The 27,567-nt window shown below is 49.3% G+C and overlaps 2 protein-coding genes, 1 long non-coding RNA gene and 1 pseudogene across 21 annotated transcripts in view; 1 reads left to right on the top strand and 3 right to left on the bottom strand.

Moving 5' to 3' along the window:
- LOC120363169 (uncharacterized) overlaps positions 1-9,926 on the bottom strand; it is a 68,831-nt gene extending 58,905 nt beyond the window's left edge. For 12 of the 17 annotated variants that reach the window (XR_012515394.1, XR_012515396.1, XR_012515391.1 and 9 more), the window contains exons 1-4: positions 9,224-9,332; positions 5,401-5,512; positions 3,577-3,683; positions 1,841-1,952 (exon numbers count right to left, since the gene is read on the bottom strand). The gene's annotated coding sequence lies outside the window, so the exon portion shown is untranslated. Of the gene's footprint in view, positions 1-1,840; positions 1,953-3,576; positions 3,708-5,400; positions 5,604-9,223 lie in introns of all 17 variants that reach the window. The other 5 variants (XR_012515399.1, XR_012515398.1, XM_074390805.1 and 2 more) reach the window with 3 other exon arrangements.
- A 21-nt stretch (positions 9,927-9,947) lies between these two features.
- On the top strand, positions 9,948-27,521 carry LOC120361061 (uncharacterized). The gene is made up of 6 exons (XR_005577421.2): positions 9,948-10,388; positions 12,352-12,498; positions 15,633-15,833; positions 19,012-19,220; positions 19,809-20,030; positions 26,640-27,521. It is a non-coding gene; the product is annotated as an uncharacterized LOC120361061 (long non-coding RNA).
- On the bottom strand, positions 19,285-21,171 carry LOC104650029 (N-lysine methyltransferase KMT5A pseudogene; annotated as a pseudogene).
- Positions 23,548-27,567, bottom strand: part of USP18 (ubiquitin specific peptidase 18) — a 38,952-nt gene continuing 34,932 nt past the window's right edge. For all 3 annotated transcript variants that reach the window (XM_074390797.1, XM_074390796.1, XM_039462519.2), the window contains exons 9-11: positions 26,896-27,027; positions 26,336-26,385; positions 23,548-24,163 (exon numbers count right to left, since the gene is read on the bottom strand). In XM_074390797.1, the coding sequence (XP_074246898.1) occupies positions 24,118-24,163; positions 26,336-26,385; positions 26,896-27,027 (228 nt within the window). In that variant the 3' untranslated portion in view covers positions 23,548-24,117. The remainder of the gene's footprint in view (positions 24,164-26,335; positions 26,386-26,895; positions 27,028-27,567) is intronic.

Here is a 27,567-nt window from a genome sequence, read left to right as displayed (position 1 = left end):
GTTCAGAGCTCCAAACATTCCAAGCTCCATCTTGCTCTGAGCACCAACCACCTGAAGCTCCATTTGCTCTAAGCTCCATCTTTCTCAGACCTCCAATCACTCCAAACTCCATGTTGCTCTGACATCCTCTGCTCAGAGCTCCAATCTCTCAGAGCAATCACCCTGAGCTCCATCTTGCTCCGAGCACATCCGCTCAGAGCTCCAATCTCTCAGAGCAATCACCCTGAGCTCCATCTTGCTCCGAGCACATCCGCTCTCTCAGAGCAATCACCCTGAGCTCCATCTTGCTCCAAGCACCATCTGCTCAGAGCTCCAATCTCTCAGAGCAATCACCCTGAGCTCTGTCTCTCTCTAAGCACCATGAGCAGACAGCATTATCTTTCTCAGAGTTCTAATCACTCTTAGGTCCTTCTTACTCTGAGCACCATCTGCTTGGAGCTCCATCTTACTGGGAGCAACATCTTCTGCGAGCTCCTTCTGTTCTGAGCTACAATCACTGAAGCTCCATCTTGCCCTGAGCACCATATGCTTGGTGCTCCACCTCATTCTAAGCACCATCTACGCTGGGCTTCATCTTGCTCAGAGCTCCATCTACTCTGAGCTCTGGGCACAATTTGCTCAGAGCTCCATCTGTTCTCAAAGGACAATTTTAAAATTTATAAACAAGGAGAAAACAATGAACCCAAAGAAAAGGCACCCTACAGATTGGGATAAAACTAAAGAAAATCACGTATCCAGAAAGAACTGTTATCTCACAGACGCAAGAAACTAAAGGTACTAAGTGGGCATAATGATAAAGCAACTAAAACCTATATTTATCCACACAACCTGCCACTGGCATAAAAACAGAAAGGCTACCCAAGGGACAGAATGAGGGAGACCCACATGCCACCCAAATGAATGAACACTGAACACATTTTTCAACAGAACACAAGAAGACACAATGGGAAAATAATAAATGATTTTGAGCAAACTGGATAACCACATGAAAAACAGTGAAATAGGACAAAAATCGATGTAAATGACACTGAAGGCCTAAACTCGATCTTGAAACCATTTACTTCCCTCGGGAAACAAAGGGTAAGCACGTAGTTTAGAAGACTAATCTATGCACACAAGTTGCAAAAAGTGAAATATAAAAAGAAACAGAAAAATTAGAAGGAAAAAACCACAGGCGATCCCATGGCTTGGCAATCTTTTCCACTGTTTTTAACTGCACATGGAAGTCACCACTAATATGTAAACACGTGGAACTACGGAAAACATCGGATCTTATGCTGCGAAAAGAAAACGATGAACAGAAGAGAAGGTGCCTCACACACTGAAAGAAAACTATGGAAAATCCTGTCTTTGAAAGGGGTTGTTATAAAACATGTGCAAGAAACTAACACTACCATGTGGGGGGGAAACAAAGACAGAAACAAAAACAAACACCCCAGCTAAGTCTGGGCAAAGGACCTGAATAGACGTGTCTGCAAAGCAGATGTGAAACTGACTCACAGGTAAAAGAAAAGTCTCTCAAAAGTGCTAATCCTCACAAAAATGTCAAGGAAAACCGCACTGAGATACAGCTTCCATCCACATAGAATGAATGATACCTAAAACAGAAATAAAAGTTTTAAAAGGAAACAACTAGTATAGAGTATCAGAAGGGGAAACTCTTCTCATACACCATTGGTGGGAATGTCAATGTCTACACACACTAGGAAAAACAGCTGGAAGTGCCTCAAAGCAAAAACGTCATTTCATCTAGCCAGCATCCCACTCCTATGTGGAAGACATGCCTGCCTTCCCTCCGTACTGCAGTACTCACGACAGCCAAGACAGGAAATGCACCTACCCGTTCGTCCATTGATGAAGGGATGAGGAAATTGCAATATACATCCAGAGAAGAATATTCTTCAATCATAGAAATGGGCGAAATCTCGTCACTTGCAGCCACATGGAAAAACCTGAGGAACATTATGTTAAATGAAATGAGCCAGGCAGAGAAAGGCATATACTACATGGTCTCATGCATGTGGAATCTGAAACACTTGACCTCATTAACAGTGGTTAGCAGAGGCTGTGGGGAAGGGGGGCCTAGGCAGGGATTGGTAATGGGTACAAAGTTACACTTAGAAAACAGATCAGTCCTGCCCTTCTCTTCCACAGCAGGGTGACCAGGGTTAATATTGCAGCGAATTTTCCAAATAGCTGGAAAGGGTTCTGAGTATCATCTCCACAGACAAATAATACCTAGAGGACTTCATAGATGCTAAATATTGTGATTTGATCAATATGCTAGGTGTACCCATATCAAAATGGCCCCTGTATCTTCTAGTTATATACATATACTCGACGGTAATCTCTTTTTTTTTTTTTTTTTAAAAAAAGGATACCAATGACGCTAAAATTTACATGAAACCATGAAACACCTGAATTTGAAAGCAACCCTGAAAATACAAAGTACATGGAATGCATCACTGTCCTCCCTTTGAAATTATATTGAAAAGACAGTTATCTAAACAATCCATGACTGGCACTAACCGAGAAACCCAGACCGACAGACAGAATGAGGGAGCTCCATCACAAACCCAAATTCCTAGGGAGTATACACATTCTGTGAATGAACACAGACAGACACAACAAAGAAGGGAAAATCTGTTTAGTAAATGGATTTGAAAACTGGATATCCCTACACAAGTAAGACAGGACCCCTATTGTGTAAAATGACCAACGTTTACCTCAAAATGAATTAGAGATTCATAAACAAAAGCTGAATGCATCAAACTCTTCCAATGAGAAGACATACAGTGTGGGTGTATTTAGGTCAATGTGGATCTGTGCTCACAGTACGTCAAAACAAAATAAAAAATACAGGGGGAAAAACTCATAGGTGATGGACTAGTTTGGTCATGATTCTGTTTTTCCTCATTGGTCACCTACATCAAAGGACAACAGGAAAACAGACACACATGGCACTGCATCATACCTTAGACTTTCTGCCCAAGCAGATTTTTTTAAAATCCATAAATAAAATAAAAAATTACCCTGAAGTTTACAAGAAAGGTTTCGGAAAACCTACATCTGATGAAAGGTTGTCTTCAAAATGTCTGAGCAACAAACACTACTTACTAGCAGAAACACAAAAGAGAAACTAATAACTAAACAAAATGGGGCCGAAGAACCTAAATACACATTTCTGCAAAGAAGACGTAACATTGAAAACAAGTTTTAAAAACTTAGATATCTAACATCACAAAATATGAGAAAGATGTAAATCAAAACAACACACATCATCTCACTATAATTCATATGGATGTTATCAAAGCAATAAAATACATTAAGAGACACAAACGTTGGTGTAAATTTCCACAGAGGAACTCATTTGGTAAGAACGTTAATCAGTATACGTACTACAGAAACCAGTGGGAGGTTCCTCCAAAAGTTTAACCTATACCTACCCCTTCATCTAACAAGTGTACTACTAAGTATGCTTTCAGGGGAAAAGAAATCAGTCCATGCAAGAGGCATCTGCCATCCTATGTGGACTGCAGCACTATTCACAATTGCCAAGACAAAGAATAGACTTACCTGCCCATCCGCAGATGAAGGGATACTTGGTGGATGTACACAAATAGAATCGCCTTCAGCCGGAAAACCAGAATGAAATTTCATCACTTGGAGCCACACTGTTGAACCTGGAAGACATCATGGTATATGACCTAAGACAGGCAGAAATAGAAAAACCAATGTAGGATCCAAAATAAAAGGCTTCACTGCACAGGTCTAGAAAGCACAATAATAGTTACTAAAGGTTGGAGGGAAGAAGGGGGATGGGCAGAGGTCAGAAATAGGCACAAACTTACACTTAGATGAGAGGAATGAATTGTTCCTCGCTGTTCCACAGCCAAGTGACCAGAGGTTAACACAACATCACACCCTTTTCACAAAATCTGGGAGATTCCAAATGTTTTCACCACAAAGAAATTAACAACTGTTTCTGATAATAGGGCCTCTAAATATCCTGATTTCATCATTCCTCTGTGTCTGCGCTAATCAAAATGCCCCACTCTAACTCCCCCAATTGTATACCTTTACTTTATGACCAACCTTTTAAAAAATGATGTAAATACACAATGCTAAAATTCATGTGGACCACAAAACACACTGAACTTCCAAAGCGATCCTGAGAAATCCCAACTACCTTGGTCGTGTCACACTTCCCGATGTTAAATTTCATTGAAAAGCTAGGGACCCCATTCCACACAGAGCAGTGGAACAGATTAGAGGACCCAAATGTAAACCCTCACCCCTAACACCATCTGATGTTCAAAATCCACAAAAATAAGCTTTCAAGAAAGGACTCCCTCCTTTCAATAGATGGCACTGGCATGAATGACTAGCCAGCTGCAGAAGAAAAACAGTGGGCCCCGTGTCTCACGGTGTGCAGACAAAAACTCAAGATGAATGAAAGATGTAAATGCAAGACCTCACATATTAAAAGCCTGCAGGAGAACCTAGAAACACCCTTCCTGACGAGGATTTGGCACAGCATGGATCTGTCTCAGTCTCCAAAAGCATGTGCAACTAAAACAATTATTGCCCAGTGGTACCTAATACACAGAAGAGCTGCTGCACAGAAGAAACGACCAACAGAGTGAACAGACGGCCTGCAACACGGGAGAAAATGTTCCCAGGCATGCATCTGATGAAGGCTAATGTCCAGGATCTACCTTAAAGACATTAAGCAAATCAATCGGGAAACAAAAACTCCATGAAGAAAGGGCAAGGGGCATGAACACATGCACCTCAAAAGAAGGCTTACAGCAACCAACAGACATGACAACATTTCTCTACCCCAGTCATCATCAGAAAAAGGCAAAGCAGAAGGCCCACGAGATGGTACTGCACACTGGCCAGGATGACGATCAGGACACGGTCCACAAGAGCGAATGCAGGCGAGGCCCAGGAGAGGGACGCTGCTCTGCTGCTGGTGGAAATGCAAACCAGTTCAGACACCATGGAAAGCAACGTGGGCATTTCTCAAATGACTCTCTCCACATCACTAATACTCACAAAAATGTCCATGAAAGCCACGCTAACATTCCGTCTCCTTCCACTCGCTATGAATACCACCAAGAGCAAAACACAAATTTTTGAAGGCGCCAGCCACTGTAGACTTACAGACAGGTAACCTCTTCGACACTATTGGTGCAGATGTAAACTAGTGTACACACTATGAGAAACAGCAGGAGGTTCCTGAAAAACCTCACGGTACAACTCCCATGTCAGCTGGCAGCCCCACCACCGGTTCCACATTTAAAGCAGTTGAAATCCCTGGGCTGAAGAGAGCTATCTGCCTTCCGTGGGTACTGAGGCACTTGTAACTGTGGCCAGGGTACAGAACCAGCCTACCTGTCCACATGCAGCTGCTGGGATGAAGAAACTGCTGTACGGATACACCACGGAGTACGTTCCAGCCATAGAGCTCTGGGAAATCCTGCCATCTGCAGCCGCATGAAGAAACCTGGAGAACATCAGATGCAACAAATGAGCCTGGTAGACAAAGTCCCATTCCACACGGTCTCCGGCATGCAGGCTGAAAACATCTTCATCTCCTAGAAGTAGAAAGTTCAATAGGGGTTACTAGTGGTCACTGGGAAGATGGAGAGGGTATGGGAAGGAATCAGTCATGGGTAAAAAGTTACCCTCAGATGACAGCAATCAATTCTGGTCTTCTATTCCACAGCAGGGTGATTGGCCTTAACACAAATGTATCATATGTCTCAAAGTAGCTCGAAAAATATTCTGAATGCTGTTACCACACAAAAAAATCATAACTATACGAGGTGAAGAGATGCTAAATAACCCAATTTGACCATTACTCAACATACACACGTATCGAAATCTTCCCCGTGCCCTCTAATTATACACATTTATATATGGCAAATGGTGTTTTAAGATATATAAAGAAAACAATGCCAAAATTCTCATGGAAACGTGAAACACCCTGAATTTCCAAAGTTATCCTGAGAAACACAAACCATGTGGCATGTATCACATTCCCTGAGTTCTAATTAAATGAAAATCCCTAGTTAACCAACCCATATGTCACTGGTAAACACAGAGAAATACAGACCAGTGAGTAAAATGAGGGCGTCCAATAATAAACACAGATTTATATAGAGTGAACACATTTTTCAAAACACTACCAAACTGACACAATGGGAAAGGTTTTCAAAACTAGGTATCCATATGCAAAAGAGTAACACAGGACTCTTATGGTATGAAATACACAACAATCAACTGAAAACGATTAAAGATTATACACAAAACTTGCAACCATAAAGCTCCTATAAAGACAACCTCAGGTGTGTGTATATTTATTGCAACTTGGATGTATGCTCACCATTTGTAAAAACTAACAAAAATATAAGGAAAAGAAAATCGTGGAGAATGGACTGCTTTGGTAGTCACTTTGTTTTTTCTTGATTAGTAACCAACATCACAGCTAACCAAGAAATCATACACATGGTGGGGCCACATCAAACTGAAGAGTTTGTGCCTAATAAACAATGAACAAAATGAAAAAGCATACTAAAAATTTTAAGAAAAGTTTAGGCAAACATTCGGTTAGATAAGGAGTTACTTTTGAAAAGGTACAAGCCAGTAACACTACCAGCTGGACCAAAAAAAAAAAAAAAAAAAAAAGGGGCAGAAAAATAACCAAACCAAATAACCTGAAGAGATATTTGTGCAGACAAGAAACTGACCTAACGTTTACAAAAATGCGGTTACCATTACTATGCATGAGAAAGATGAAGATCAAAGCCACACTCAGATCTTATCTCACTCCAACTAGAATGAACATTACAAACAGATTAAAATATTTAAAAAGACAACTTCTAGTATGAATTTCCACAAAGGGGAACTGTTTGTGGAAACGTAAATTAGTATTAATGCTATAAAAAACAGTTGGGGGTCCCGCAAAGAAAAGAAAAGAAAACTACTATACCATCTAGGATTCCCACTACTGGGTATACATTCAACCTGCCTGTCCATCCACAGATAAAGGGATCATACTCTTGTATGCATACACTAGGGAATATTCTTCGGCCACCAAAATGATGAAACAGTGTCATGTGGAGCAACCCAGATGAACCTGGAAAACATTACGTCAAATGTAATGAGCTGGGCCAAGAAAGACAAACACTGAATCTTAAGACGTCTATCTTAAAGAGGTAGAAAGCGCAATATTGGTTACCAGGGTCTGGGAGATAGAGGGGGAGTAGGGATTGGTTACGGAAGCAAAGTCATCTTAACCTTAAAGGAATAAATCTGAATGTTCTCCTCCTCAGCCTGGTGACTGGAGTTCACAATATTACATTTTTCAAAAGAACAAGAAAGGAGAATTTTGAGTGTTCCCGCCACACAAAAATAGTACAGAGATCCTAAATACCCTGATTTAATCATTACCCAATCTGTATGTGTGAAAATGTACCCCTAATTATGCACCTTTATGCTGCGAAAAAAAGTTAATCGAAATAAATACATATTGCTAAAAATCACAGGGAACCATAAGAGCAATTCATATCTAAAGGAATCCTGAGAAATACAATCAAAGTGAGGACCCACAATCCTCGATATTCAATCACACTGCCAAGCTGCCGTTATGCAGCAGATACATGGTCCTTGTATAAAAACAATACCTAGAGCTGTGGACAAAAACGGGGAGGGCAAAACAAGATCAACGCAAATATGGACACAGTCAAGTCCCTTTGATAAAGACCGCCGCAATGTGGAAGGCAGAGTCTGCTCAATGAATACCTTTGAGAAAAATGACATCTGGATGCAGACGAGAGAAACGGGACCCTGATTTTACATGATATATGAAAATCAACACCCCCTCCCGCAAACAAACAAACAAACAAACAAAAACCCTGAAGACCTGAACAAAAGACCATAAACCACAAAATGTTTTTAACTAAAACACAGGTTGAGCATATATTCTGGGTCACTTGAATCTCTGCTCACTTTTGCAAAGAGAAAAAGAAACACACACCCTGGAAGAAAAACCTCATTGACAATTAAATGCTTTGTCACTGAGAAGTATTTTCTTACATGGGTGACCAAAATTACGTGCATAAAACGCAAAAATAAACATGGACTACATCAACCTGAAAAGTTTCTGCACAGCAAAAAAACTACTTTCCAAATTTAAAAAAAGCATCCTATAGATTAGGCCAAAATTTCAGGTAATCATGTAATTCGTGAGTTGTCATCTAAGGTGTACACAAAAAACACTACAAAGTAGCAAAAGAATCTCATATCTCGCAAAGGACCTGAACAGACAATTCTGCGACATAAAATCGAACAACAGATAAAAGGTCCTCAAAATTAACTATCCGACAAAGTTACTGTGTGTGGTTTAGTGAAAACCACACACAGATAATCTCACATTTACTGAATATTCCTACAAAGCTTTTTTAAAAATAGGAGAGGCCAGGCTCGGTGGCTCACGCCAGTAATCCCGGAACTTTGGGAGTCCGAGGCAGCAGACCACCTGAGGTCAAGAGTTTGACACCAGCCTGATCAATATGGAGAAACCCCGTCTTTACCACTGATACAAAAATTAGCCCGGCGTGGTGGCGGCCCCTGTAGTCCCAGCTACTCAGGAGGCTGAGACGGGAAGATTGCTTGAACCCGGGAGCGCAGGTTGCAGTGAGGCCAGATGGCACCCCTGCACTCCAGCCCGGGCATCGCGAGACTGTCTCCAAAGGAAAAAAAAAAAAAAAAAAAAAAGGGACGCGGGTACGGTTTTGGAGAAGAGCGAACTCATACAGTGCAGACGAAAGCGAAATCAGAATGCGCACCACGGAAAACAGCTAAATACCTGGCGATCCCTCAAAGAGCGGACCCTGCAGACGTCCCCCGCTCTGCTGTGCTCCAGCGAGGCCTCTTTCTAAAGGTCCCGAGACTTCGGAATAACCCCGGACCGCAGCTCGGAGGCCCCGGGGCTCGGAGGGTCCCAGGTCCCGCGCGGCGCCGCGGCCTCCGGGCCCGGCGCTCCGACACGCTGGACGCGGCTCGCGCACCTTCCCGGCCAGGACCCCGCCACCGCCGCCGCGCAGGCCGCGGGGCCCAGGGGCTCACAGGGAGTCGGGGCCCAAAGGGAGCGGCGCGGAAGGAGCGGGGAGGCCCGGAGGGGTCCCGGTGGGGTCCGTGCCCCGACACTTACCGCGGAAACCTGCCTCCTGCTCCCCCGTCACGTGGAAGCCACCACGGCTTCTCCGAAACTCGCTGGGACCGCGCCGCCGCCGCTTTCGCTCGCTCTGACCAAGGCGCAGCGGCTTCTGCCGGCCCGGGGCGGCGCCGTCTGGGCTTCCGTAGAGCCGCGCGCTGCAGCGTCCCTGGCGACCGGCTGACGCCCAACCCCCTCTTAAAGGGGCCGCGGCTCGGACTGCGCAGAAGCGGCCTCGCCTTGCGGCGCAGGCTGAGCCTCTGCCCGGCCCCAGCGGAGGACAAAAGGCCCCGGTCTCTCCTCCCGGCTCTCGGGCCCTGGAGGTGGCAGGAGTGGAGCCCTGGACCCCAGCTCCAAGATTGGCTTCCCTTTGCCCGGGGAGCTCCCGGGACCTGCCCCTGCCCTCTTCTGCACCTCAGCTTCACGATCCGCAAAGGAGGCGGACTGGCCGGAGCTCTGGGGTCCCCCAAGCGCAACGCCACGGGATACGGGGCGGGCTCCCTGGTCCCTCTGCAGAGGGGGCCCTTAGAACCACGGAAATCTGGGGGCTGGGAGTTCGGACACGCCCATCTCCCTCCGCGCTGGAAAATTAGAATATGTCAATCATCTAGCCCCACCTTGGGAATCCCCTCTGCACTAGGATGCCAATCATCTAGCTCCGCCTTGCAAATCCCCTTTGCACCCGGCTCCTAGCCCGCCTTGGAAATCCCCTCTGCACTCGGCACCTAACCCCACCCTTGGAAATCTCCTCTGCACTCAGCACTTAGCCCGCTCATAGGAAGTCCCGCCTCCCTACCAATAGCAGCTCCCGCTGTCCACATCCTGTCTCCCCAAATCCAATCGAATGCCTTCACTCCCTATAAAACCCCACTCCTGAGAGGCAGCGGAGCGACTTCTCTGGGTCCTCTTCCTGGGACCGCAGGACATCAGGACCTGGCCAGGGTGCTAAGTAAATCGGAATTGGCATCTAATTTTCTTGTGCTGGCCTCAGTTTCCTCGTTTTTAACTCGGCAATCAATCTACAGAGAATGAGCTTTACAAGTGGTGCCGAAACCCGGGAGGGAGTTGTACGACCCCTCCTGGGGGAAACTGACGCCTTCACCTGGAGCCGGACCAGGGGACCCCTCGGTTGCGAGGCAGCAGGGAACTGCTCCATTGCAAGGTAAGCCTTCCGTTACCCACAGCCTCTCCCGCTGCCTGCCTCGTGGACTCCCTGCTCCCTACGTCAGGGACTCCTCGTCTCTCCCTGTGGCCCCGGGGCCCCAGTCTCGTTTTGCCGTGGGCCGGGGGCGCCGGTCTCGTCTGGAGGACCTGAGCGCAGAGGAGATGTCCCTACTCTCTTGTCTTCTCCCCGCGATGGGACTCCGGGGGTCAGGAATTTAAGGGAGACATCCCCACCTTCCTAAACCCCCGCGTATTCTCGTGGACTCCCTGCTCGTAACCCCAGCTGCGTCAGGGACTCCGTCTCCCTTGTCACCGTGGGCCCGGGGTCCCGGCCTCGTTTCTGGCCGTGGGCCCAGGGCCCTGGTCTCGTCTCGAGGACCTGAGCGTAGAGGAGACTTCCTTACTCTCTCGTCTTTTCCCCCTGAGGGGATTCCGGGGGTCAGGAATTTGACAGAGACTTCCCCATCTTCCTGAACCCTCTCCGGTGTTCCCTAGGGCAGTCCGGGACACCGAGGTTTGGGTATTCAGAAGCCCTGTTTATAAACCCAAGCCCTGCCTAACAGCAGGACCAAATCTCCGGCTTACTGTACTAAAATGTCTATTTCAAGTTCTCAGATCAGCCCTTTTGGCATATAAGCTCTCCTTAATTAAGTAACTGTTTTCTTTTTTTCCTCCTCTTCTGCTGAGGCCCCTCTCTCTCTCTTTGTTACAGTTGTTACATTGTTACAGCCTATAGGCTCTCAGCCACCCCTTCCCCCCGTCAAAGGAGTACTTCTGCCTGTGTTGAGTATAAGAGTACTTCTGCCTGTGTTGAGTCTAAGACCTTCCCATATTCGTTTCTAACCCCTAACTACCCCACAAGAGTGAACCATGGGCAATCAGAAGTCCTGCCCAGACCCTAAATCGCCTTTAGGATGCCTAGTCCAAAATCTACCCAAGCTAGGTCTCTCCATTGAAAAGAAAAGGCTGCTTTTCCTCTCCACCGTGGCCTGGCCACAATATCCCCTAGACAGCCAGTCTTAAGTGGCCTCCAGAGGGCACGCTCAACTTGAAGGTCCTGACAGACCTAGACAACTTTTGCCAAAAGAACGGTAAATGGTCAGAGGTTCCCTATGTGCAGGCTTTCTGGTACCTTCGCTCCCAGCCTGCCCTCTGCTCCTCTTGTACCATCTCCCAGGTTCTGTTAGCCAAAACCCCGCCTTTGCCCTCAGCCCTGCGCTGCTCCCCACTCTCCGAAGACCCAGAAGACCTGTCATGCCCCACCCGCTTTACCAACCCCCCTCCTCATGCAAGGCCTCAACTCCCTCCTCCCTCTTCTCCTTCTCCTCTCCAAAGCCCTAGTATAACTTCCCGTCAGTGCTCGTACCCGCTCTCACGACCCCCCCCACTCCTCTCCCCTTTGCGAGAGGTAGCCAGAGCAGAAGGCATTGTCTGAGTGCACATTCCCTTCTCTCTGTCTGATCTGTCAGCCATTGAAAAACGCTTAGGGTCATTCTCTACCAATCCTACCACATACACCGAAGAATTTCGTTATCTCGCCCAGGCGTATGACCTAACCTGGCATGACACCTGTGTGATCCTATCTTCCACTCTTACTCCGGATCAGCATGATCGCATTCTTACAGCAGCCCGAGCTCACGCTGATTGGGTACATCTCACAATCAGTCAAATGCCAGTAGGCGCGGTGGCAATCCCCTGAGGCTGACCCTAATTGGGACTATCAAACTGGTCAAGATGGCCGCTGCCGCCGAGACCAAATGTTACAGTGCCTCCTGGCAGGCATGCAGAGCGCAGCTCAGAAGGTAGTTAATTATGACAAGTTAAGGGAAATAACTCAAGGTCCTGATGAAAACCCAGCTGCCTTCCTAGACCGATTAACTAATGCTATGATCCTCCATACCCGGCTAGATCCGGCCTCCTTAGCAGGGGCTGCAGTCCTAACCACCCACTTCAATTCCCAGTCAGCAGCTGATAAAAGGAGGAAACTGAAGAAAGCTGAGGAAGGCCCCCAAACGCCCATACGGGACCTGGTGAACACGGCATTTAAAGCTTTCAATGGCCGAGAGGAACAGGCTGAGGCCACCCGCCAGGCCCATTTACAGCAAAAGGTAGGCCTCCAAACCCGAGCTCTTGGAGCAGCCCCGAGGCCGGCAGTCCACCGAACATCTGGTGGAGGGGGTCCATCGAAACCCTCCCAAAATTTGTCAAAGGCTCTGCCTGGGCCCTGCTTCAGATGTGGCCAGGAGGGACACTGGGCACGGCAGTGCCCCTGTGCTCATCCACCTCCTGGGCCCTGCCCAAGCTGCAAACAGACTGGACACTGGAAGGTTGACTGCCCATCCTGGGCTGAAGGCTCACCCCCCACACCTCTATGTGGAGGGCAGGCCGGTCCGCAGGAAGCAGTCCCTTCGCTTGAACTTCTTGGCCTTCTGAACAACTGATGCAGCCCGGACTTGAGGACCACCCCCATCACCCTCGCCGAGCCCAGGGTAACGCTGCAGGTAGCGGGCAAGTCCATTTCCTTTTTAATGGACACAGGGTCTACCTATTCTGTACTGCCTTCCTACTCAGGACCTAGCATACCTTCCCAGGTTTCAGGCATGGGGATTGATGGAAAGCTGTCCTCTCCTAGCCAGACTGGTCCCTTAGCCTGTGTCCTTGAGGGGCATCCCTTCTCCCAGTCCTTTTTAATCATACCCTCATACCCAGTCCCCCTTTTAGGACGAGATATTCTCCAGATGGTAGGGGCCACCCTCCAATTCGCCAGCCCCCATGTTCAAGCTCATCCTCTGCCCACCTCCTACTGCTATTCCTAACCGGTATAAGCCCCTGCCTTAACCCCTCGCCTAAACCCCGTATCCCTCCTAAGGAAGTTAATCCCTCAGTATGGGATACCTCCAAGCCTGTGGTGGCCAGATACCACACACCAGTTAAAATACTCCTGAAGAACTCTACCCACTTTCCCTCATGTCCTCAGTTTCCCATCTCAAAAACCCACCGCCAGGGCCTAAAGCCTATCATCACCCAACTTCTGGCCCAGGGACTCCTTATCCCCACCAGTTCCCCTTGTAATACTCCTATCTTACGGGTCCGAAAGCCGACCGGCGACTACCACCTAGTTCAGGCCCTGCGCCTCACCAGCAAGGTGGTGGTACCCATCCACCCAGTGATGCCCAACGCATACACTCTATTATCCAACATTCCCTCCGCTACCTCTCATTTGACGGTCCTTGACCTTAAGGACGCCTTCTTTACTATTCCCCTTCACCCAGAGTCTTCCTTTTTGCTTTCACCTGGACTGATCCTGACACTAACCTGTCACAGCAGCTCACCTGGACAGTCCTGCCCCAGGGATTTAGGGACAGCTCCCATATTTTCGGACAAGCCTTAGCAGCTGACCTTAACTCCTGCTCCCTCCAGCCCAGTCTCCTTCTCCGGTATGTGGATGATCTGTTCCTTTGTAGCCCCTCCCTCTCTGTGTCTCAACAACATACTGCCACTCTCCTTAACGTTCTTGGATCCAAGGGGTACCGGATATCTCCCTCTAAAGCACAGTTATCAGTCACCTCAGTAGTCAACTTAGGCATTTGCCTCACCCCCAAAACTAAAAGCCTAACAACCGACCGCCGGCAAGCACTTCTTTCGTTGCAGCCCCCGGAGACTGCAGACCAGATTCTCTCCTTGTTAGGATTTGTAGGATATTTCCGTCACTGGGTACCTAACTTTGCCGCTCTAGCTAAACCTCTGTATGTGGCAGCTAAGGACACACCCACAGGACCCCTCTCTCATCCCGGAGTTGTAAAACAAGCTTTCAGAATCCTACAAACTGCTCTGTCCATGGCACCTCCACTTCATCCGCCAGACCGTAACCATCCCTTCCGCTTGCTTGCTGACGAGAAACAAGGGATTGCAGTTGGAGTCCGAACCCAACCGCTAGGTCCCGCGTATCGTCCTGTAGCATATTTATCAAAACAACTTGATCCCACAATCAGGGATGGCAGCCTCGCCTGCGGGCCCTGGGGGCGGCAACAGAACTTACAAGGAATCCCTAAAACTTACCTAAGGCCAGCCTATCTAGGTGTTCTTTCTCCTAGGACCGTCTGGCCTACAGGAGGTTCATCTACTCTTTATTGAAAATCCGTCAGCTAGCCTTCATTCCGCTTCTCCACTCAACCCAGCTACCTTGTTTCCCCTTCCGTCCCATTCCTCCTCCCCAGCCCATTTCCTGCCCTGAAGTAATAGATAACGTTTGCTAAGCCTCGGGAGGGCCTGTCTGACCTTCCCTTGCCTAACCCAGACCTTACCTTTTATGTAGATGAGAGTTCAATGGTGACACCCAAGGGGTGGCGAAAAGCCGCCTATGCAGTAGTCACGACTCAGCCACCCCCGAGGCATGCCGCCTCCCTGATGGGACCACATCACAAAAGGCAGAGCTCATTGCCTTACCCGAGCTCTCACGCTAGCACAGGGAAAGGGAGCAAATATCTATACTGATTGAAAGTATGCTTTTCTTATTACCCACTGCCACGCTGCCCTTTGGAGAGAGCGGGGATTCCTTACTACGAAAGGGTCCCCCATAATTAATGCTACTCATATCTCTAATCTCCTGCAGGCCCTATCACTGCCCAAAGAAGTCGCTGCCATCCACTGCCGAGGGCATCAGGCCCAGCAGGATGCTGTTTCCTGGGGCAATGCAAGGGGAGATGTGGCAGCAAAATCCTTAACCAGTACCAGGCTAGCCCCCACTCCAGTTCTGTTTCTCTCCACGGCCATGCCTCCAATTTACTCGCCATCAGAGAAACAGGCCCTCATATTAACAGGGGGAACCGAGTCTGATCAGGGTTGGGTTTTCCTGAACAACAATATCGCCCTGCCCCAGGGAACAGGCCTTAAAAATCATTGCTGAAATACACCAGTCCTTACATATAGGGCCCAAAGCATTGCACCGTTTCGTGCAGCCCCTCTTTTTCTTGCCAGGTCTGCAACAGACGATTAAGCAGGTACACAAGGCGTGCGTTACCTGCTCGAAGGTCTCGCCTCAGGGAAGCTTAAGGCCACAGTTTCCTACCCACCAAATGCGTGGCCATCTGCCACCCCAAGACTGGCAAATTGATTTTACCCGTATGCCCATGCACAAAAAACTCCACTACCTCTTAGTTTTTGTAGATACCTTTTCTGGGTGGATGAAGCCTTTCCCACCTCCAGGGAAACCGCAGACATGGTGGCCTCCCTCTTAATCCAGGAGATTATCCCTCGTTTCGGCTTACCTGGAAGCATTCAGTCAGACAACGGTCCAGTGTGGACAGCCCGGGTGATCGAGCTAGTTGCCAAGTCTCTCAACATCTCCTGGAAACTACACATCCCCTACCACCCTCAGTCGTCGGGTAAAGTTGAATGGGCTCACGGCATCCTCAAGAATCATTTGGCCAAACTCACCATAGAGGTAAAGCTCCCCTGCCCCACACTCCTACCTCTTGCCCTAGCCCGCATCTGAGCCACCCCATGGGAGCCAACGGGTCTCAGTCCCTTTGAGCTACTATATGGCAGGCCTTTTCTAGTTTCTCACAATCTCCTGATACAGCCACCTCCTCTGGATTCTTACCTTCCCTACCTCTCTCCTTCACCACTTACTCAGCGAACACGTGGACCGTACTCTCCCCATAGTTCCGGGACCAGAGGACTCCCACCCGACTATACCTCTCCAGCCAGGTGACAGTGTCCGCCTCCGGGAACTCGAGCCAGGGTCTCTGCAGCCCAGGTGGTCGGGACCCCATATCATTATCCTAACTACCCCAACTGCCGCCAGACTTTTAGGCCACACCTTTTGGTACCATGTGTCACACCTCAAACTGGCTCCCAAGAATGACCAGTGGAGGTCTGAACCCTTGGGCCCCACTTGCCTCTGCCTGTAACCCCTACCTGTCAACTCCGAACCCTTCAAATTCTCCTCCTAACAATCCTTCTGGTATTCCCTCTTGACGCTAACCCTTACTATGTCTGGCGGTTCTACCTACAGGAGTCCTGGACAGTAGGCTGAACCGCTAAAACCCAGTACCTTGCCCAAGCAGATTGCCAGCCTGCAGGCTGCCAATCCGCCGTAAGATTTGAATTCTCTAAATCCAAGTCCAATATTATCAAAAACGCCTGGAACAGCTTTGGCCTCTGCTGCCCATTTCCTCCTCCAGTAAAGATAGCAGCAACATAAGGGCAGAAATCCCGTGATCATGAGGCTGATTGCACCAGCCGCAAACATTCGCATCATCTGTTTAAGCTCATCTCTTAATGGAGCATAACATTTGAAGCTACCAGTCCCAGATGATGAGAAACAGCATTTCTGTCTCAAACATTCACACTCACTAAGGTCTTCCAGCTCATTACAAGGCCTTACCACCTGATTTTCCCCCAGAATGCAAGTTGTCAGAAATAAGAAATCCAGCAGAGCTTCCAATACGAAATTTTTTTCCAGAGATTGGCCACTAGCATCTTCATGGTTTCCCGGGCTATATCCAATTTCAGGCACCTCTGAAAATTGGGAGTACAAGTAGTGGCCCACCAACCCCTCTTGAAGCTAACCCTTACTATGTCTGGCGGTTCTACCTTCAGGAGTCCTAGACAGTAGGCCGAACCGCTAAAACCCAGTACCTGGCTCAAGCAGATTGCCAGCCTACAGGCTGCCAGTCAGCCGTAAGATTTGAATTCTCTAAATCCAAGTCCAGTATTATCAAAAACGCCTGAAACAACTTTGGCATCTGCTTGCTTTATGACCAAACAAAAAACTTCTGTTGTTGGAGGAGCGATACCTATGGCAGATGCCCATACACTTCTTGTGTTATACACAGAGCCTTCAGAACAGGCACCTCCCCAGCAAGTAAAATGCTTTTCCTTAGCCAAGGTAAAGTGTCCCTTATCATCCATGATCCCTGGGACGCCTGCTGGAAAGTGTTGAGATCAAACTACTAATTTATAAAAACGAGAACAAAGTGAAGAGCAAGTTAACCAACATCACAAGATACAATTAGCAAAATTCACAGTATGGGAAACAGCATAATGAGAATACACTTAGCATAATCCAAACTATGGGGAAACGGCCTGATTTATTCAATAAACGAACTGCAAGGGACAACACAGATCAAAATGGGAAGCTGTCAGGATCATAAAAGACCTAAGAGGTGAATCAAACAATCCCAAAGAGAGACTTTATTTGGATCCTGATTCAAACCATAAATATATGAGATGACTGGAAATCTGGAGCTAGCAGGACAGTTGACAGTGATAAAAAGCAGTGGTGAGAAGGTTGGTTGATGATGGTATTGGGATTACATTTTTTAAAGAGTTCTTGTCTCCGGGCACAGTGGTTCACACCTATAATCTCAGTAGTGTGGGAGGTCAAGGCGGGAAGAGCCTTTGAATCCAGGAATTCTAGACCAGCCCGGGCAACATAGCAAGACCCTGTCTCTACTAAAATACAAATAAAAAAATTAGCTGGGCATGGTGATGTGAGTCTGTAATTGCAGCTACTCAGGAAGCTGAGGCAGGAGAGGCCACAGTGAACCAAGATCATGCCACTGAACTCCAGCCTGGGTAACAGAGACCTTGTCTTGAAAGAACAAACAAGAATCGTATCTTTTACAGACATATACCAAGACAGTCGGGGGGAAGTTATATGATGTGTGGGATTTGCTGTAAAATCATGAGAGGAAGAGGAGAAGCATGTAGGAGTGTACATGTAACGAGACTGGCCATGAGATAACAAATATCTGAATCTGCTGCTGAGTAGGGGAAAGCTCACTACACTAGCCTCTCGTTGAAAAAGCTCTAGAGCCGGGCGCGGTGGCTCAAGCCTGTAATCCCAGCACTTTGGGAGGCCGAGGCGGGCGGATCACGAGGTCAAGAGATCGAGACTATCCTGGTCAACATGGTGAAACCCCGTCTCTACTAAAATTACAAAAAAATTAGCTGGGCATGGTGGCGCGTGCCTGTAATCCCAGCAACTCAGGAGGCTGAGGCAGGAGAATTGCCTGAACCCAGGAGGCGGAGGTTGCGGTGAGCCGAGATCGCGCCATTGCACTCCAGCCTGGGTAACAAGAGCGAAACTCTGTCTCAAAAAAAACAAAAAAAACACAAAAAACAAAACAAAACAAAAAAAAGCTCTAGAATAGAAAGCTTGTCTAAAAATCCACCTCATGGGTTTGTAACAAGCATTGAATAAGATCATGTATACAGAGTGCTTTATCACCACGGCTTGCAGGTAGTCAGCACACGTTGTTTTTAGTTTTGTATAGTCCCTGTCCATTAATCACACCCAAAAAAGGTACGTTGTTCACACCAAGAGCTCTGGCCCGTGGACCTCTGTCCACTTGGTGGTAATTTATTGGAATTTGAGGTTTAGAATGAGGAAATGCCAGGCTTCAAAGCCCCAGGCCTACTATGAAATAGCGAATCCAACAGTCCCACATGCCTTCGTAGCACACCTAGTAAGTAGGACCACTTTTCTCTCACCTTGTAGGCACACTTGTTCATTCACTCACTATTTTTCATTCATTTCTTATGTGCCATGTATTGGGTGCCAGGGACTCATAATACAGTGGACCCATAATTGACTGGAAGCATCACTTTCAAAGCATCGTTTCAGGATGAGTATTTCATGTCAAGTGGATTCAAGGAACAGTGTGAAGGATCCATGGCCTCAGTCACCGTGAAGACCCTCCCAAGAGCCAGCCCTACTGGGCACATGTAAATGAGTGGAGACATGGAACCCACCCTTAAAAGGCCTAAACCTGACAGAGCACACAAGACAGAAGCCCAGATAACCAGGAGCAGGAAGCTGAAGGTGAGAGGTGGGCCCCAGAGGATTCTGGGAAAATGCTTTGTGATTGTGGATTTATCACGCAGAATGAAACCTTAGTTTTTATTCACAGGTTAGACACGCTGTCTGTACAGAATCTATGAAGGGACATTTCAGAGCCCCTTGAGGCATATAGTGAAAAACGGGCTATCTCAGGCAGCCCAGGATGAATAATGCCGTCACCAAGAGGGGCAGGGTGGCCACAGGTGGCCAGCAGCAGGGATGGGCATTGTGAGCCATTGGATGGGTTGTGGGGCATGGCATTGTGAGCCACTGGCCTGACTTTGTTGTTTCCTGGTATCGAGGTGACATAGGAGGCTTTGTGGGTGACAGGCACCAGCCAGGGCCAGCAGCCTTCAGTCGGAAGCTGTTAGTAGGGAGAGGAGGAGCTCCGACTGCTCTCACGGAAGCGTCTGTGCCCTTGGCGCTTGCTCTGTTGCTTTGTTTCTTTGTTGTTCGTCGTCTTTTTGTGTGTGTGTGTGTGTGTGTTGCTTTGTTTTGTTTTTTCTTTTTTGTTGTTGTTTTCTTTTTTTTGTTTGTTTTTTTAATTTTGTGTGGGGCTTTGTTTTGAAGGTCCCCTTCTGTATCACCATGGAAAATACATTCCTTTGCTGCCTAGGCCCCAGGGCTGGGCTCTGTTGTGCCTGCTGCAGGCAGAAGGTGGTGCCTTGCTGTGAATCCGAGACTCTGCGGCAGCTGCAGCGCCAGCATCCACCACTGCAGAGCCTGCCGTGTTATATCCCAGAGTGGTGGACATCCAGTATTTGCGGCGCATCAACTCAGAGAGGCGCAAAGGTAAAGAAGCCACGGGTACCATTTGCTCTCTGGCACATCTCTGGCCACCACCTCCCCACCTCCTTCCCATCCCCTCACCCCAGAGACATCCTCAGCTTCCAGCTCCGTCCTGCCTTGTGCCCAGTGAAAAGGCATCTTAATATACTTTTTAAAAAACATGTGAAGTAATCTGCTAAGATGAAGTGTGTAATAAAAAAAAATCAATTCCCTTTGAGGGCACTTTGCACTTTGAAGAAGGGACAGTGGGGTGGGAAGGCGCAGGGCCCGCCGGTCAATGCTTCAGCCACAGGTGGGCTTCAGTGGAAGCCTTGCTGCCGTCCCCGTAGTCACACGGGAGCTCCTCCCCAGCCACGATGTCCCGGGGGATGATGAGGATGAGGTGAGGTACGCCATGGATGTCGTGCAGGCTGGTTCGGCAGTTCCCACCTCTGCTGTGATTCATCCGTCTTCCTAGGCGATTTGTGTGTCTAGCCGCGTCCACGCAGGAGGCTTTGCTCAGATACTGAAAACAGTACATGCAGCAGCCCGTGGAAGGGTCCTGTGCGTACAGAGCCTCCCGCTGCTTGGCGTCGGTGATCTCAGCGAGGTCCCCGTGGTATTCCGCCACAAAGTCACCGCGGGAGAACTGCTTGGTGGCAATCACACCCCTGCCTTTGCCATCGATGCGGTCAATCTTCGTTCCTTCTTCCTTCCCACTTTCAATCCATTCATCTATTCTTCTCCTTTCTTCAGACTGCAGCTCAGCGTTGCTCTTCCTGGAGCTCCTTCGGACGGGGTCGAAATCCGTGAAGTCTGCGATTCTGTTGCGTTTTTTTCCTTGAGCTTTTTTTCGGGGACGGGGAGGGGGAGCTGTTTGGCGACAGGGCTTGCTTGGCGACGGCTGCATTGGCGGAATGACAAGACGAGGGTGGAGTTTTTGGAGGTTCTGCTGCTTTTTGGTTTGGAAAAGGCGCCAGGGGGCCTCTCCCGGCATCTTTGATCTTCCGTTCCTCGGACTTCGTGGCGCTCCGTGCTGCGTTCCTCGCATTTCTTTTCTCTTCTCGTTTCCTGTAGATTCCGGCTCATGGTTTCCCCTGGCATTTGGCTTCGTGATGTGTAACTGCGTTCTCTTCCTGCAGCCCCGCCAGGCCCATGGCGGCGCGCCCCGGGCCCCGCGCCACCGGCGCCCCGCGGCGTCCCCTTCCCCCAAGGCCGTCGAGGCAGGGCCCCGTCGCAGCCCCGGGCTGACTGGATCGAGGCAAGCAGGGAGGGAGCTCAGGCGGCGCTGCCGACCTCATTCTTCTCGACAGGCTCAGGCTGAGGAACAAAGGCAGCCTCTCCATTCATTAGAAGTCACCCCCGTGTCAACCCCACCTGCCTTCCTCCGTCCAAGGCGAATGGCTGAGGCGGAGGGAAGTTCACCCTCGTGACCAGGAGCCTGACACCACCGGGCCACACTGGAAAGTGTCACCAAAATGGTGACAGCCTCCTTGGGATGCTCTAGTTTGCATCCGGGCCCCAAAGGAGGCCCTTCTGTGATGGGCATGAGCCCAGTATTCCCATAATGACCACTGCACAGGACAGGGCCTGAGAACAGGGCCAGGCTGCTCCAGCTGTGAGGACGATGCCCTGCAGGGGACCCGAACACCCAAAACGGGAACGGGTGAAAGCCATGAACTCTGTGCTTTTAGCAAAGCTCCCCACACACCTAAGGGTCCAGGGCCTTTGTGATACTCAACCTAATCCTGTCACCATGGTCAATGACAATCCCAACCACCCAAGCTGTCCCCCAACACAGGAGGGGTCCTGCCCACCCGAGATCCGTTCAGCTGGCCCACACTCCCAGAGCAGGGACACGGCCCATATATGAATCCTTGATCCTTCGTCAGTTCTCTGCGGGATGGGTCTTCATGTGAGAATGTCCCTCGTTCCCTAGTGTCCTCAGGCCCACTGAAGTCTGGGCATGAGCAGCAGATGACCATGGGGTGAGGGGAGACCTTCCTCTGAGCATCGGGAGAGGACAGTCCCAGAGACTGGAACGAGCAGTTGGAGGGAACGCAACCTCACTCAGAGCTGCTCAGTGGAGCTGGGCTTGGGGCTACAGGACCCAGTGATCACCAGAAGCTCTCAGACCACACACGTCCTAGACCCTGGGCTGGCATGGATGGGACCATCACGTCTTTCCTCATTCCTCATGCCCCTGGAGGCTGCTGAGCCCTGAGGACTGATTGATGCCTGTGTAGATATCATCAGAACTGGCCAGGCACTGTGGCTCACACCTGCAATCCCAGCACTCCGGAAGGTTGAGGCAGGAGGACTGCTTGAGGTCAGAAGTTCAAGACCACCCTGGGCAACATAGTGATATTCTATCTCTACAAAAATAAACAAAACTTACAAAGTAGGCTGGTATGGTGGCATGTGCCTGTAGTCTCAGCAACTGGGCAAGCTGAGGCAAGAGAATCACTTGAGCACAGGAGTTCAAGGCTGCAGTGAGCCGTGATCGCACCACTGCACTCCAGTGTGGGCAACAGAGCAAGACCTCATCTCTGCAAAGAAAAGAGAAGGCCATGTGCAGATGGAGGCGGTGGCTGGAGTGACACAGCAATAAGCGAATGAATGACAACTGCTGGCAAGCAGCAGAGGCTGAGAGGCAGGGAACAGGCCTCCTCAGGAGCCAGCCCTTTGCGCCCCTCGAGTGTGGGCTTCCGGCCTCCGGCGCTGGGACACCGTGCATTTCTGTCATCGTAAGAAACCCAGTCCCTGGCAGTTCCAGACGCCCCAGGACGCTCATCCACCCATCTGATAAGGGCAAGCTCCAAGGAATCCCCTCCTTATCTACGTTGTCTGAAGATTTTACAGTAATTTACTCTTGTATGCCTAATCATTGTTAACAACACAAATAAAATAGTAAAGCAATGACCTACATCTTCAGTTGGGAGTTTGGTCTGCCACTTACCAAGTGTGGGATCTTGTACAAGAGTTAAACATCTGAATGTCTCCATCCCGTCATCTGTAAAGTGGGGGTGCTCACACCCAGGGGGCTCACCTCCCAGGTTGGTGCCGGGCTCTCCCTGGGCCTGTTCTCTCAGCAGCCACGCCCACTCTTCCCCCAAAGTGACGCTAGCGACTGTGATGGCTTTCCATCCCCACATTTGTCTCTAACCCCAGCAGCAGATCGACGTCAGCAGAACACAACTGAGTGCTCCTCTCCTTCTCAGGCTCCTTCAGGGCACCCACCGGACCAGGTGCAAGCTTCCAGGGCTGGCTGGATGCCCTCCATGTGCTGAGCTCCACCTGCCTTCCCATTCCCAGCCTTCCCCACCCCTCGTGGAGAAAAGCTGTGTGTGTGGATGCTCTCTGAATGCTGAGTGGCCTTTTGCAGCCAGTCCACTCCTCACGCTGTCCCTATTGGGGTCTCCACCCTAAGCCTTTCCAGCCTGGAGCCTCCTCCCAGGGCCCCACAACAGAAGTGACTTCCCTGTCCTTCGAATTCCTAGAGCACGAAGCCTACTGCCCCACATTAAATTGCAAACTCCTCTTGTGGAAAAGAACTATATTCATTACTGTGCTATCACACTCTCTTACGGAGAACAGATTGTCAATAAATATTTGCTGAATACAAGAATAACAGTTACAAAATGCTTGATTTATATGGATTAATACTGGTTCTAAAACTGAGAAATTAAAAACAGCACTGATATTCAGCCAGTACACACAAGTCTGGGCACAGCAGTTGTGAAATACTGAAACACCCACAGCCACTGACCCTTAGCATCCAGATGCACCCCACTGCCACTGCGCTCCTCCCTGGAGCACCTGGACCTCCCACAGGCTCCTAACTAAAGGGCTGACCACAGCAGGGGGCACCTAAGACCCAGCAGCCACATGGCCGGGTCCGCTGGTGAAAGCGTCCATCCTGCCTGATCAGGTCCTGCAGGGTTTCAGTGTTAAATGTTTTGATGATATCCCTGATCATAAATAAGGCTCAATTATATAGTTGGAAAACGATTCTTCTCCTGATTGCAAAATTTCTTAGAAGACTCCATAGATCCAGGACGGAAGTGGAAAATAACAGTGTGTCCATCTCTGAAGGTTTTGGGCATATCCATTAGCATTTCGCCTTCATGTAAACCAGAAGATACGCAGTTTCTTGCCTAGAGAGAAGAGAAGACGCATCAGCACAGCAGCATGAAACCTTCATCAGAAAACGATGCTTCATTAATCCGTGATGGGAGGAGTGTCAGCAAACATCCAGGCAGCTGGATCAAGCCTTTATCTATCCATCACTTCGGAGAAGAAGAAAATAGATGGCTTAGCCGGGTGCGGTGGCTCAAGCCTGTAATCCCAGCACTTTGGGAGGCCGAGGCGGGTGGATCACGAGGTCGAGAGATCGAGACCATCCTGGTCAACATGGTGAAACCCCGTCTCTACTAAAAATACAAAAAAAATTAGCTGGGCATGGTGGCGCGTGCCTGTAATCCCAGCTACTCAGGAGGCTGAGGCAGGAGAATTGCCTGAACCCAGGAGGCGGAGGTTGCGGTGAGCCGAGATCGCGCCATTGCACTCCAGCCTGGGTAACAAGAGCGAAACTCCTTCTCAAAACAACAACAAAAGAAAATAGATGGCCTTGGGAAGATAAGCACTAAGTTTCTGTTAGTTAATGTCTAAAGCAGAGGCTAACAAGCTTCAGGCACACAAGCCAAATCCAACCCTGTCGAGTTTTTAAACTTTGAACTTTTATGTCAGATTCAGCGGGCACATGTGCAGGCTCGTCACGGGTGTATGAGCACAGCACACAACAGTTAGGTTGTCGCCTGCCCCCCAGCCCCCACCGTCCAGCAGTTCCCCGTGTCTCTTGCTGCCATCTTTAAGTCTATGAGTACCCAGTGTTTAGCTCCCATATGTAAGAGTGAGAACACGCATTGTTCGTTTTTTGATGAAACCGGTTCTTGCTTTGTCACCAGGCTGGAGAGCACTGGCACAGTCATAGCTCACCACAGCCTCGTCCTCCTGGGCTCAAGTGATCCTCCTGCCTCAGCTTTAGCTTCCTGAGGAGCTAGGACTCCGGGTGTGTACCATCACGCCTAGCTATAACTTTTACATATTTTGTAGAGATGGGTCTTGCTTTGTTGCCCAGGCTGGTCTTGAACTCCTGGCTGATAGTGATCCTCCCGCCTCGGCCTCCCAAAGTACTGGAATTAAAGGTGCGAGCCCACACCCAGCCTCCAAGCCCCTCTTTGGAAATAAATTTAACTGCCCCCCAGCCACGCTCATTCGCCCAGGTACTGTCTGTGGCTGCCTTTGCTCCACAGGGCAGAGTTCCATGGCTGCAGCAGGCACTGTACAGACCACAAAGCCTGAAGAGCTTTCTCTCCAGCCCTTTCCAGGGGAAGGCTGCCAACCTTTGATCTCAGTAAAGGGAAATCAATGGCAGCCACTAAGTGGCAGAGATTGGGTGTCTAAGAGGATGCTCAGAAAAAACGGGAGAGGAAGATGAAAAGCAGAATGAAGATTTCAAACACGAGCTTCACCTAATCCATTACTTTTCAAATGACCAGGCCTACCTCTGTAGCTGAAAATCACCTCAGATAGCGTTTCTGACATAAACCTCAAAGCTCAGCTAAGAAAACTTACAAAGTCTCTCTGCTGTAATTTCATCCAGCCGCCTTCTCTCCAGCTTCTCCTCTCTGGTCATTGGTTATAAACATATTTATTGATACTTACTAATGCAAGCCAAAGAAATACGAAAAAAGTCATCCTTCCCCCGAAAGAGTTCATAGTCTAATGTTAGGGCAAGTTATGTAAGCAAACAATTTTAAAAACCAGTGGCCGGGCGCGGTGGCTCACTCCTGTAATCCCAGCACTTTGGGAGGCTGAAATGGGCAGCTGGCTTAAGCCCAGGAGTTTGAGACCAGCCTGGCAACATAGCGAGACCTCATCTCTACAAACAATTTTTTAAAAAATATGCCAGGCATGGTCGTGCATGCCTGTAGTCCCAGCTATTCAGGAGGCTGAGGTGGGAGGATGGCCTGTTATCAGGGGTTCAAGGCTGCAGTGAGCTACGAACACACCACAGTGCTCCAGCCTGGGCCACAAAGCAAGACTCCATCTCTAAAAATCACATTTAAAAAAAAGTTGTGATCTTTGCTTTAATATTCCTGGAGTGTGATGTGTGAGGCAAGCTGGGAAGCAGGGTGAGTGCTGAAGATGAGGCAGACCGTGAGCCATCAGCATGTCAATCACAGGGGTATCCACGGGCATTTCATGCAGCTCCAAGGACCCTATATGAGCTCATCGGGCTCCCGTTATCCAAATACGTTTCTTACCAGTGGTAGTTAGGATTTCCGTAGGTACACTGGATGTCTTCCCAGGACACCTGGAAGCCGGAAACAAATGAGGTTAAGCAGCCACCAGCTGACACTTGTGAGCACCCACAGAGGACAGGGAGCTATCATGTGCCCCTCACCCTCCAGACAAGCCCACCCCTAGCAACTCCCAAGAGCCTGGAGTATCAGCCGCAAGATGTCATGTGCAGTGAAGTCTATGGATCGCCTTTGTCCCCGTGTTTAAACCCGGTCATGCGTATCCTGGATCCTAACTTACACATTTCTAACTCTGCTTGCTCTCTAGACATTTCCCACAAAGCATGAAGCCGCAGGGTGTGAGCCTAGAGCACCAAAAACTTAGAAGTGGAGGGAAGTGAACAGAGGTGTAAACCACGTGGGGACTTCAGGCCGAAAAAGGCGTGCACCCTCATAAAAGGCCCCACACCCAGACGGCGGGACCACAGTGTGTTGATCTCGGAGATCCACGAAGCCCGGGGCCCAGCGTTTGTTAGAGGTGGCCGATCCCAGGCAGGAGGCGATTGTGAATTGACGTTTCTCACCGAGCAAATATTGGAGTCATTGAAGCAGAACCATCTTCCGTCCACAACATTCCGGATGTAGGCACAGTAATGACCGGAGTGCGCCATTCCCACGTGTGCAACCACAGCGAAGAGCTCATACTGCCCCTCGGGCTGGAAAGAGATGGGCATGAGACACTTCACCCGCCACCACAAACACGGCTGCACCGCACCTGTATACCTGCCCACCCTAGGCCCGACTATGGGACTTCAGAATATTAGACCACAGTCCCGTCCCATGGCCAGCGGGCACCTTACCGGAGGGGCTTTCCTGAGTGCGGATCCTGAACTGCAAAGGCTCAGCAGCTTGGCAGAGCGGAGCACATGGGAGACAGATGGCGGGAGGTCACGAGACAGCCCCCAAAGCCAGGCACGATTAGAACCTCCCCCTGGGAGGGGTGGGGGTCATCAGAACACAGTTCTGTTTCTCCACAAGCCCAGGACTGTCCGTAACCTGAGCCACTGTATAGGGCCAAAAAAGTCGGCCGGGCGTGGTGGCTCATGCCTATAATCCCAGCACTTTGGGAGGCCGAGGCGGGGGGATCACGAGGTCAAGAGATCGAGACCATCCTGGTCAACATGGTGAAACCCCGTCTCTACCAACAAAATACCAAAAACTAGCTGGGCATGGTGGCACACGCCTGTAGTCCCAGC

Source organism: Saimiri boliviensis, chromosome 21 (genome assembly GCF_048565385.1).
Source record: "Saimiri boliviensis isolate mSaiBol1 chromosome 21, mSaiBol1.pri, whole genome shotgun sequence".
NCBI classification, from domain to species: domain Eukaryota; kingdom Metazoa; phylum Chordata; class Mammalia; order Primates; family Cebidae; genus Saimiri; species Saimiri boliviensis.
Note: the sequence above shows the minus strand (reverse complement) of the source record. Positions and strands in the feature narration are given on the sequence as shown.